Raw genomic sequence first — 13,277 nt, forward strand, 5'->3', positions numbered from 1 at the left:
TTAAATTTATTTAATTAAATAAAATTATTTTTGTATTTTTATTTATGATTAAATGATGTGTTTTAATTTGATTGGCTCAAAATTTTTGTAATAGAGTAAATGGTTGGACAAAATGATAAGGAGACCAAAGTTTAAGTACTGCTTTTAATAAATAAATAAAATGCTTAAATACTTGAAGCTCTAAATTGTCAATTCTCATAGTCCGAGTGAATGTGGCCAAAATTAATTGCACCAACCTATTTTAATTTCTCCTCAAACTTTAAAATATTTTAATTATATATTTAAATTACCCATGCTCCGTTATTAAATTAATTAATTTAATGAACGTTAATCTTAGTCAACATAATTTAAAATAAAAAATTTAAAAATAAATAGTGTAAAGTTGGATGTTGTAAAAGACAACAAATCTTACTATATTAAATATAAAAATTTTGATTTTGAGGTTTTCCAAGTTTTTACAAAGAGTATCATTCACTCTTTCTCTTTTTGTTTTACTTTATTTTTAGTTTTAAATATTAAAAGTTATATGGAAAAATTTTGCTTTTCTTTAAAAATTTTATATTAAATTATATGACACATAAGATTTTACGTGTCATTTAATAGTTAAATTAACGGTTTCAATAATGGAAGTATCCAATTAATATAATATTGATAATTTAAAGACTAATTTAAAATGAGTCATAATTTAAGGATGCTTGATGCAACTAACTAATAAGTTCCACATTTTTAATTTTTATAATTAAGATAAATTACTATATTAACGTGGCAAATGTTTTCTAGTGGCCTTCAATTCTTTTTTATTTTTTAAGTCTATTTGCTTTAGTTTTTAAAAATAAAATTTTTATTATGTATTTCCATATATAGATAATTTCTACTGAAGTAATAAAATAAATGATTTTACATAAAACCATTTTTTATGGAAAATATTAAGAATGCTTTAGTACTAAACTATATATGGTTTTCTTCTTTTTTTATTTTTCAATTTTTCTAATAATCGAGTCTAGTGGTTTCATGTATTCAATTAAGAGTTACTTTGATTCGCGTTCTTTCTAAATTTAAAATTGAGTTTTTCTACTTTTATTCCAAAAAATTTTATTTTTTATTTTAAAATTTAAAATTTTAAATTCAATTGTTAATCTGTAAAAAAGTTATTAAATTCAAATTTATTATAAAATCATTTTTAATTGTATGGCTATGAAGTGAATTTTTTATTATTTAAAATTTTATATCCATAAATTTAAAAAATTAATAATGTTAATAATTTGAATTGAATTTTAAAATAGAAATAAATTATTTATGATATTTTAAAATATTATTTCAACTTATTTGTCTTGTTTAGGGGTGTAAACTAGTATATAATGGAGGTGCGTATTGCAATATCAGAACAACGACACAACACAAAACAAACCGAAACACACAAAGCTTAGCTACGTACGTACACCATCACCATGACTGCCAATTCAACCCTGCTAGCAACACAATGCGCGGCTGTTGTGGCCGTCCCACAGCGGTGCCATCCCCCCTCTAGATTTGCCACTGGGTACCAGCAGCTTCGTACAAATTTGGTAACCACCAAAACATACAAACCTACAATCATGGCTGCCGGTGCCTTGGTCTCCAAACCCTCCCAACTTCATGCAAATTTGGTACCCGAAAGAAACAAAATGGTGGTATTTGCCTATCCAGAAACAAAAACAATAGAAATCTCAACCAATGGCTTTCCAGAATTCATTGAATGCATAATTAATAACGAAAGTAAGAAAACGCTAGAACTGGATTCGACTGAACCATTTCTGGGGTCTGAGGAATTTGAGAGGATCGAAGATAAAGTTGACACAACTTCTAGTTTTACGCAACAAGCAGCAAGTGAAGGTTCAGATAGGTGTGCCTCTGGATATGTTACCTACAAAATCGAAGATAACCTTAGGTGGATTATTGCCTGGAGAAATGCAATGGATGAGCGGAACAAGGTAATATTTAATCCACACTTGTATTATATACTTGTTAGCATATATAATAAATTAATCTATGATCTAACTGCAGGTCTATACTGCAATCATTTCCGGAGCAAAGAAAGGTTCCATCGAAAAACTTGTTAGGAAATCCACTGCACATAGCAGTTTCCAGGACGACAACATTGGGTACGCTGCAGAAGCTGATATTGATCCAACCAGCTCTAGGCCAACTGTGAAAGCAAAACTTACAATTAAATAGAATGAGTAGGCTTTCAAAAATATATACGTTTATGCTTAGTTATGATAGTATGTAGAAATTCAGAGTATACTCTGAAATGAGATCCCCTTCAAACTTATGTCACTTATTACTATACTGTAATCTTTCTTCCTAATAATAATAAGCCCTTTATTTTATGCTTTATCCACACCAACATATCCTCTAATACCTTTTAAAACCATCACTTTTTTTATTTTTTTTCTAAATTCAATAAACTATCATGAATTTATGTACAATGCAAAATTAAATTACAATAATAAATTGTAAAAAAAGTATAAACCGAATAAAAGCACAATACCAACGCAACATAAAAAAATATTTTGTGTAACAATCACCTAATAAACAATTTTAGTTAATTCAATATCCTAAAAAGAAAATTACTTAACAGCCAATACACTCCAAATCAAGCCTTCTTAATTCAAAATTCAACAACTACATTGGGAGACAACTTTTATTGATTGGCATAGATTTGCACCAAGAGTTCATGATAAAATTATTTTTTTAAAAAAACTATAACATTATTTTGTCTAAATAAAGAATATGAAGATATCAATCAAAACAAAACTTTATATTTATCTTAAATAAAAATTTTCCAATCCAAAATATTACGTCCTCAATTTAAAATCCAGCGCCAATATTACATCCAAAAAAATGTTGTGAATGTTTATCGTCTTTTACTATTTTGTATTTACGTAAATGTGTTTGTGCGTTTTAGCAGTTCTTTTTGCAGCTTCAAACTTTGTTTTTATAGTTTTCAGGGCTGAGCATACAAGGGGGAAGGGAGGGGACAGGCAGAGGGGCTGGCCTAAAATGAAAATTTGTAGCTTTAGATTTTTCAAAATTCATAAAATCCAAATTTGATCTTGCATACAAGAAACAGATAAATGCAACAGAAAAAAAAAGGGGGGGCGGGGGACAAGTTACACAGCTCCTATGATACACTAGCCACCAGCCCTTTCAAACTAAAAATACGTCAGAGATTCAAGAACCCTACTTCAGCTTCCGGAGTGGCTGACGAGATTGTTAAAAGGATCGCTAGAATAAATATTCCTACTTTTTGGTCCATCCGCCATCTCCGGAGATCATCTAATTGTTTTGCGGATAACCTAGCCAAGATGGGGGTGAAGAGAAGTAGGGATGGATCTATTACAGATTTTCTATTTATAGTTAGCTGGGTCAAGTTTCCCGTTAAACTTTCTTATTTATTGAGGTTTCATGCCTTTGTTCTAGCTGTGTTATTGCTACGTGGGGATAATATACGGTAATATTATAGTTTGCTTTCTCTCAAAAATATTTGAAATTTGATTTAGTCATTTTAAAAATCAAAAAAATATAATAAATACAATAATATAATATGTCGAAACCGTTTTTGAAAACAAAAATTTTAGTTGTCGACTTTTTTCAAAAAAATAAAACTGGAGTCGCCACCAATCCTTTATTAAGGTGTGACCGGCCCACCTTAAAAATTATTTTGGTCTGCGAATTTTGAAAACAGCTTCGGGAGTCAGTTACGCACGAGGAAGGGTTAGCACCCTCGTAACGCCCAAAAATCGGTACCAAATTGACTATTTAATGTCTTAGTGTCGAAAGTTAAAAAAGATTTTAAAATAGGCTTGAATGATGAAATTTGCAGAAGGATAATCAATTGTTCAAGTCATGTAAAGAAATCGAGTCCCAATGCGTTAGGGTACAATTCCTCATAATCCCCAAACTTGAACATCACTTTTATTTTATTCGAAAATCTTCATTTCGAGAAAGTAACATGCCACACCCAATACGTTAGGGCACAACAAGTTAAGTTCCCAAAAATGATTTTATGCATGCATTTTGAATAAAGAATATCCTCGGTTATTTAAGATTAACAAAGAAAATCAGAACCCAATACGTTAGGGCTCAATTTCCCTCGAAAATCCCAAACTTCGAATATTACTTTTATTCAAAAAAAAACCTTTGAATCAAGAAAATAACTTTGATGTATGGTTAAAACCAAACTATATTTTCAAAAAGGTATGTTAAAAAGATCAATGTACAATATGAAACAAATACTTTAATTTAAAATATATGTATATATGTATTTTCAAAATATAAGTATGAGACATAAATAAAATTTGAAAACACGTATAAGGATATATTAAAACAGTATATATAAGTATACGTATATAAAATAAAAATAAATGAAATATATAAAACAAAACAAAACCTATTATAATTTCTAAGAAAATATGCATGTATATATATATATACGCGAACTTTATAAAAATAAGATAAAAATATAAAAATATGCATATGTGTATATATTTACAAAAGAAAAATGTATAAGTATATATATAATATAAAGTATATGAAAGTTAAGGAAATAAAATGAAAATAAGGAAAAACGTATGTATAAATATATGCATGTATTTATGAAGGTTTTAAAAATATGCACCTATATATTATATGAAAAAAATGCGTAGGTGTATGTATTTTAAAAAAACGTTTCGAAAATGAAAGACACAAAATATAGGCTTTGTACAAAATGTAAATATTTATAAAAAGGAAATTTTGTATTAGAACTGAAAGTATAAAGAAATTATATGTATATATATATTATAAAATAATATAAGCATATAAAAAAATGGGGACGAAAATGCAACAAGCGAATGACATGGAGGGCCTATTTAGCAATAAACCGCCTTCCAAAACGCTGTGCATTGACACGGGCCAAATTGAAACCGAAATAAAATATGCGGCTAAATTTTAAAAGACAAAATGGGTTAAATTGAAACGTAGCAGAAGAAGGAGGGCCTAAATGTGTAATTGGACCATTGAAAGGAATAGGCGCAGATCCCACCCCTTCCAAACGGCGCCGTTTTTGCTTCACTTATTTAAAACAGGTTTTCTAAAAACCCAATTGCAGCAATAGAACAAAAGCAGTGATTTCACTGCTAGGGTTTCAAACCCTTTTCCATCGCCGCTCTCGGCCTACGGCCGACCCAAATCTCAGCCCTCCAACTCCGATTCGAAACGAAGCAGGCCTGGATCGTTGACGGCGAGTCCCCGCAGGTAAGAAACCCTTCCTTCTATACTGCTATTTTTACAAAAAAAAAAAATGAAAAGAACATAAGCATAAAAAAAACAAAAGAATCGCAACCACCTCTTGATTTTAAAAATCCTTTGTATTCTCCGTCCCCCCTCTTACTTTACAATCTTTTCGGCTTTATAGCCGAAACGAAAACAAAATAAAAAATATAAATATTGTTCCCCCAATTTTTGTTATTCTGTTTTGTTCCCCTTTTCTTCTTTGTTTTCTTTGTGTTTGTTGCTGCAGGTATTGCTTGGAGAAGAATGCGCGCGACGTGCGTGGAACGGCAGATGCGACGTGCGGGAGCGAGGGGCGCAATATGCAGGGGCGGTTGCAGCTTGCGGCAACTATTGGTGGCTAGGAAGCTAGGTTTTTTTTTTGTTTTAGGCTGATGGGGCTTGGGTCAAATGGGATATTTAGGCCTTGATGGGTTTAGGCGTACTAGAAAAAAAAACTGGATGGCATGCTTTGTTTTGTGCGGGCCCGGGCATTATTGGGCTTGTACATAATATATTTTAATTCTCATAACAATAAGAAAATAAAAAAAATCTACGTCAAACTTAATGTTAAAATTTGTCCAATTAACATATGGTTGATGGCTTGCTTTTGTTCTGATGGTTTCTGTCCAAATAAGGGTTGTTTAATGTAAACTGAAGTTAAAATTGCAAATGTTTGAAAGTAGGTTAATTAAAGTTAGTGTTGGTTTGATGATTAGGGTGTTTATATCTTTAGGTGTGGTTTAGGTACAAGTCATGCTAGTAATTACCTTATTGTTAAGGTTTTATTTTCCACTTATAATTCACAAGCTTAACTAATTACATCTTTTATGGGCATAATATATATATTTTGGAATATAGTTTATAATTAATTGTTGACTTAATGTTAAATCGCTTTTATATATAAGTTAAAATTTAAATGGAAAGAAATTCTTATGAATTCAAGTGGATTTTAATAATGAAATACATTGATTCAAATAAGTGATTAGATGATAAATTAAAACCAATTTTTGAGATTTATCTATATTTATTAATGAATCAAAAACTACAAAATAAGAATGTCAATGGAACGAAACAAACAATATTTTGCTCAACCCACTTCAACTCAACTTTGATGCCTTCTTACTCGAGCCCCATTTTATTTAATACTTTTAACACCCAAACTAAATCTTAAGAAAGGGAATCCCCAACTTGATAGTTGAATTGCAACATGGCACAACCATTTCTTTTGTCCTGTTAAAGCTTTAAAATATGGACCTACTGGCCATGTTTTTCATTATACTATTTTTGAACTCCTTGGTCGTGGAAGGAGGATGGCGAAAAAGTCAATGAAATTGACCATCAAAATGTCTCTAATGATAAGAAACAAGTATATATGTCATCCTCATATTTATATGGGAACAAAGAATAAAGAAATTGTTGACGCAAGATTTCAATGAGGTGGAAAAATGTGGTAGAGATTTGAAGTGATTCACCCCTGTAGGGCAAAAAACCATCAATGATTGAGATAAGGGGGAGAAGCAATAGCAAGCTCCCATGGAGATGGAAAAAGGGCCCCGCAAGGATGGTTCATGATGGTCGGATTGATTGGGGAATGTAGAATAGGAAGAAACCCTTTTGCCCTAATACTAAAAAGTGTATGTAAAGAGGTCCTTGGTGGGATCCAGATTTGAAGTCGAAGGGAAGGTTATAAAATGACATTGCATGAGATGAAAAGCAGCAATAAGGTCTCCGTGTCATAGGCGAGGTCAATTTGACTTAGGAAAATCTTATCAACCTTGCTGTTAATCTCGAATTTACTCCCTCTTTTAGCCCTATTGGTGAAACTAAATTTATCACTATATTACTGAGTCAACCATTATTGTTCCTAAGTCTGAGACAGTATTAAGGGAAATTGAACCTGGAGAAGAAGACACAGAATCAAGATCATCTCTTGATGAGGTGCAAGTGACTAAAGTGGCAACCACAATGCCCACTTCCATTACCACTCCCACCATTCGGCGTAGAACACGTTCAAAGGTGAATAAAGAAATTGAAGCACTAGCTTAGGCCAAAAGAGCTGAGAAAGAGAAGGTCTTTGCTCTATCCAAAGCCTCTTAAAAGAGAAAGATTATTGAAGAGATTCCATCTAAAGACTCATTTGATTTAACTGATGAACCAGAAACTAAATCAGACCCCACTTTATAGAGGACATACCTCTGAAGGAAATCATCGGTGACAAAACTCGATCCAAGAAGCCAAATGTTCCTATGACTGCACAGCAACGTAATAAGAGGATGAAGCAAGTAGGTGTACCTTCTTTGCTTGTTGAAGCTACTGCCAAGGCACCTTGAAGAGATTCCACTTAAAGACTCATATAATTCAGTTAATGAACCAGAAACAAAATCAGGCCCTAGCTTTGTAGATGGCATACCTCTAAAGGAAATCATTGGTGGAAAAGCTCGATCCAAGTGGCCAAATGTGCACATGACTGCACAGTAATGTAACAAGAAGATGAAGTAAGCAGGTGTACTTTCTTTTCTTGCTAAAGATAAGGCTAGAGAAGAAGAGGTAGCTCTTCTAGAGAAGCAGAACAAAACATTCTTCATTCCTGCCTGCTCCAAAAGGTACCTAGCCTTGTTGAAGAAGAGTTTTATTGAGAAGCAGAACATAGATCAAGCCAACTGGCAAAGCATGGTATGGACACTCTTCTCGACAATAATATTCTCACCGGCTTTTTTTGTTTTTCAAGCAATATGTAAGGCAAGTGGTGCTCGAATTCTATGCAAATCTTTTGATGAGTATCACTGATGACCAAAGTAAACTCTACCAAAAGATGTTCATTCGAGGAAGATTATATGATTTTACTATTACCTTGAACAGAAAGGTGCTCAATTATTACTATCAAAATATGGTTGATTTGAAGGAATCCTTGAACACAATAGCTTTTGTCATCACCAAAAATGTCCATTTCACCTAGCATGAGAAGGGGGAATAATCGAGCCTCATCCCTGTCTATTGTTTATGCAGCCTTGTTTGGCATTACCGCAAGGAATTGGCTACCTGATAGCCAAAGGGATGCAATGAGAAAGAATGTTGTAGTGTTGATTAGGGAGAAAGTAAAGATGGTTGAATTTAACCTTGGCCAACTAGTTTTTGAAGAGATGGTGAAACATTGTTGGGTTAGGAGAGAACTAACAAAAGCATAGAAAAAAATAAAAATAAAAGGAGATGATTGAATTCATTAACCAAGCAATCCTTATATACATGTCTCAAGTGACAACCTCAACCAAAATTTAAATTCCTACTCCTACTAACAAGCTAACAACTCCTAGCTTTCTACTTCTACTAACAAGCTAACAAATATCCTTAGGACTTAGTCTTATTAATAAAAAAAACTTTGCAGCCCTTGAGACAGTAACATTCTCATCTTAACTCAAGTGTTGCAGACACCAAGTTTATTCCTAAGAAACTCAAATCGACTAACATGAAAAAAAATTAGTAAAAATATTTGTCATCTGATCCTCTGATCTGCAATAAACCAGTTTCTTCAGTATTTGTTTTCTATGAATTCCTTTTCGGCTAGTACAACTTCAAGAGCTGCCTCCAATTGTTTCTTGACCTGCAATCCCATCTTTAGATAATCTAAATCAAAATTTCAAAATTCAAAATCATCATCAACTGCTCTAGAAAAATCATGAGAGTAGCTAGAGTGTCGCCCCTTCCTCCAAGGTCTTATGTTGTCAATATACTTGTGATTAACACCATTTATGGTTTGATTAACATATCTTCTCATATTCAATAATTCCTTCTTCAATTTTTCATTTTTTACCAAAAGCTTGATCACCTCACCAACTAAATTCTTAAGCCCAACAGCATCTGTAGATGTCAATTCTTTCACATATAAAGCTTCTTCAGTTGGTTTTTTTTATTTTGGAAACATAACCCACTGTTCTCTTCTGAAAGTTGCACATGTTCCAGTTTTAGTTTTTCACTCTTGAGATTAAATCTTTTTTCGTAGCTCATTAGCATATTCTTCAAATATTTCAAGTGCAAAAGATGATAGTTTATCATCAGAGAGATATGCCAACTGTTGCTCCAAGAGAGTTACCTTTGCATGTAATTCTTTATTCTCAGAACACTTGTTTTGTAGTTGTTCTTGTATGATATGATTATCTGTCGATTTTATCTCAAGCTCAAAACTCTTTTCATTACATTACGTCATCAATTTCATAATTGTCTTAACTTGTTTAGCAAGAAGGTACATTTGATCTGATGTCATTACTCCTTGACACTTGGATGCCACTTGCTCCTCCTCGAGTGGATTCAATGAGAAACTCTTCTTCTACATCTTGATCCTAAATAATTCATTGCCTCTAGAGTCAAGGATCAGACACCTTTCCTCTTCAAACATCACCTTGAATCCCTTCTATATCAATTTCTCCACACTCAGCAAGTTTTGATCAATTTCAAGTACAAACAGAACATCTGATATCAACTTAGTTCCATCACAACTCTCTATTGCCACTGTGTATTTTCCCTTCACTTCTAGGTATTCTCCATTCCTATCCTTACTCTCGACTTTAATGACCTGTCAAGGTCTTTAAACAGTTTCTCATCACAAGTCACATGATTGTTGCGACCGCTATCAACTAACCAACTGTCACATAGAGTGCTTGATGAGAAGCAACAGACAACAAATAGATGGTCCTCTTCTTCTTTAACTGCAACATGTGCTCCACCTTGCAGGTGATTTCTTGGTTCTTTGCAGAACCTTTCATTATACCCTATCAAGTTGCACCTTTTGTACTTCACATTTGGCCTTCTCCAACACCAAAAATCGGAATGATTATGTTTTCCACAATACTTACATGAAGATACTTAATATAATTTCCAGTACCATTACCTTTTGCAGCAGTTTCTAAACCACTACTGCCACCACACTTCTTCCCATCCCACTTCTAGTCCTCTCTTACTTCACCCTGATGCACCTTAGCCTTTAATTCTCATTCTATGCTTCCTTCTTGCCTCATTAGCCTCCTCTACTCTTGTGCTTGTAAAGCACTGATCAACTCCACCACTCTCAATTGAGTCAAGTCCTTGGTTTCTCTAAAGAGGAAATTGTTGCTTCATACTTCTCAGGCACAAAGACTAGTATTTTTTTCACCAGTCTAGAATTAGAGATATCAGTCTCAAAAACTCTTACCTTGTTAGAAATATCTATAAGTTTGTCTGAGTATTCTTTGATTGACTCGGACTCCTTTATTTGTAGCCCATTGAATTCTCTAATCAAGTTCAACACCTTCATGTTTTTGATCCTCTCATCTCTTTGATATTTAGCCTTGAAGTAGTTTCATATCTCATTTGCTAATCCAACAGCCATAATTTTATTAAATATGGCTGGTGAAACCGAAACATAAAGGCAAGCTTTTGCCTTTGCCTTCCTAGTGGTTCCCTCCTTGTGTTTTTTTATTTGGTTCATAGTTGGATTGTTGGGAAGTGGAGTCACCTCATAATCTTCCTCACCAGCTTCCCAATAATCACAACCTTCCATGTATGCTTGCAACCTCACATCTCATGCTTGATAGTTCTCTCCATCAAACACAGGTGGGGCTAAGATAGACAGGTTATTTGATCCCGATTCCATTTTCCTCAATACTCACAAGTGTAACTCTCAATTTTTCTCTCAAAACTCTAATAAAACTTTTCTCACAGGTCCCTCAAGAAAAAAAGCTTTGATACCACTATTAGTTTAGCAGAGAACTAATAGAAGCATAAAAAAAAGAATAAAAAGGGATGATTGAATTCATTAACCAAGCAGCCCTTATATACATGTCTCAAGTAACAACCTCAACCAAAATTTAAATTCCTGCTCCTACTAACAAGCTAACAACTCCTAACTTCCTACTCCTACTAACAATACTAACTAGCTAAGAAATCTCCCTAGGACTTAGTCTTATTAATTAAAAAAAAACTTTGCAGCCCTTAAGACACTAACAAACATGCTAAGAAAGTCCATGCAAGGTATCATTTACATTTCCCCTTTTTAATATTTCAAGTGTTAATCCTTTAGAATCCAAGGCTTGTGCATGCCACTGAGAAACCTAAGAAAGTTGTGGTTGAGCTTAAATATTCTCCCAAATGATTTGAAGGCAAGCACATCTCTACTAATCTAGTTGACCAACCTGTTAAAGAAGAAGAAGAAGACAAACTTAAGGCAAAAGTACCTGAAATGGCAGCTAAAGTGGCCACTTTTGTCAACACTTCGAGCAATCCAACAACATTTGACAGGAGAATGATCAATCACCACTTCTCCTATTAACTCTCATAATCAATTCTCTACCAAGCTATGCTCAAAAATTCTGAGTTATCCAACAAATTCAAGACAAGAAGATAACATTGCGTAATGATCTGCTCACTCAACCTAAGCAGTATAAGTTTAGCACATATTTTTGAACAAAAAAAGGGGGAGTAGAACTTAAAAAGAGATGATGGGAGACGATGTTTTGTTGCTATTGATTCTTTTCCTGATTTTATCTATTTTTTTATCTGTCTAAACAAAAAAAAAAGGAGTAAAGCTTTATTTGCACCTTACTTAGGTTTTTTTTTGAACAATCTCATTATAGATTCTGATAATGTTTGTTCTTTTTGACACAATGCCTAGAACTACCCATAGCACCTCCCCAACCCATAAATATGAGGATAATGCGGTTCTGCATTGGCAACAATGCACATGCCAATCTAGCTAAGACTCAATCGGCTACTTAGATATTAATTATAGTATTTTGAATATTCATGAACATTCTAGACAAAGCATTGATAGTTAATTTACTTAATTATGCTCTAAATTAAATGTGTTGGATTAATAATTATGCTAAGGGTGAGCTATAATTGTTTTGATTGTTAGTTCCATGATTTGTGTGGTTTTGTTCAAAAAAATTGTCAAAGGGAGAGATTATTGAGGCGAGTTTTTTAAGTGGCTTGCAAAATGTCAATTGAATGTGGCCACTTCCATCGTCCCTGTGACAACTTGTCACTTGCCCTATTTGGATTTGGTAATAAAATCTTTGGGCTTTGAATTGTGTTGATATTCTGGATGTATTAAAGCTCGACTTTAAATAGTGATCCATTTAAATCAATTGTCCTTAAAAATTGGATTGGTTTTGATCAAGCAATTGAATCCCTTAGACTGCGAAGAACCAATCAAGATCACATTGAAGATGCCATTGAAGAATGAATCTCTAACAGTCCAGTTTACACTAGTCTTTATTAGTATATTGTATTGTGTTATTTTATAGCTTAGGGGGTTGGATTGTAGTTAATCTCTAACATGCAAGCAAGTCTCTAAAACTTCTATATATTGAAAGACTTGTATAACTTTTGTATGTAGTTAATCTCTAGTATGTTAGCAGGTCTCGAAAACTTCTATATATTGAGAGACTTGCATAGGTCTAAAAGCATAGAGACCACTTTATTGTTCATAGAGAAACATATTTTTGTGAGTGCATTTGAGTGTAAACAACTTATGTTTACAGCCTAAATTCTTAGGAGGAGAATTTAGAAATGAGTGGTCTAGTATTTAGATACAAAAATGAGGTTTATGCATCTAGGTTTTAGGACATGATTCACTCAATGAAAAATATAGTGGGTTTATTCACTAAACTATGCTCCGCAGATGAGGGAAACTAAACTACGTAAACAATTATTTATATTTTTTGTTTACCCTAAACCCGTGTCTGGTATCAGAGGTGCCGGTGTAACGAGTTTCTGAAGAAATAATATCGTAATATCTATTGTAAGTTTTATTCTTTGATTTACATTTCTGTTTGTTTCACAGTTGTTTGTTTCAAAACCCATATATCTGTTATTCTGTCTTCTTGTTGCCGTTGAGTCCAGGGAGGACGTTTAGGCGTTGAGTGAAGACGATAAAGATAATAGACGGTCTTAGGTACCAGAAACAAACATTATGGAACAAATCGAGTGTCAGTTTAAAGATAAAACTTGTG

At 33.1% G+C, this 13,277-nt stretch overlaps 1 protein-coding gene and 1 long non-coding RNA gene across 2 annotated transcripts; both read left to right on the forward strand.

Moving 5' to 3' along the window:
- Positions 1–1,377: 1,377 nt before the first annotated feature.
- LOC105767542 (uncharacterized) lies at positions 1,378–2,380 on the forward strand. The gene is made up of 2 exons (XM_012587107.2): positions 1,378–1,970; positions 2,044–2,380. The coding sequence occupies exons 1-2, from the start codon at positions 1,449–1,451 to the stop codon at positions 2,212–2,214; spliced, it is 693 nt and encodes a 230-aa protein (XP_012442561.1). The 5' UTR covers positions 1,378–1,448; the 3' UTR covers positions 2,215–2,380.
- A 2,482-nt stretch (positions 2,381–4,862) lies between these two features.
- LOC105771298 (uncharacterized) lies at positions 4,863–5,868 on the forward strand. The gene is made up of 2 exons (XR_001126460.2): positions 4,863–5,277; positions 5,543–5,868. It is a non-coding gene; the product is annotated as an uncharacterized LOC105771298 (long non-coding RNA).
- The last annotated feature ends 7,409 nt before the right edge of the window (positions 5,869–13,277 follow it).

This window comes from Gossypium raimondii, chromosome 5 (assembly GCF_025698545.1).
Source record: "Gossypium raimondii isolate GPD5lz chromosome 5, ASM2569854v1, whole genome shotgun sequence".
Taxonomy (NCBI): Eukaryota; Viridiplantae; Streptophyta; class Magnoliopsida; order Malvales; family Malvaceae; genus Gossypium; species Gossypium raimondii.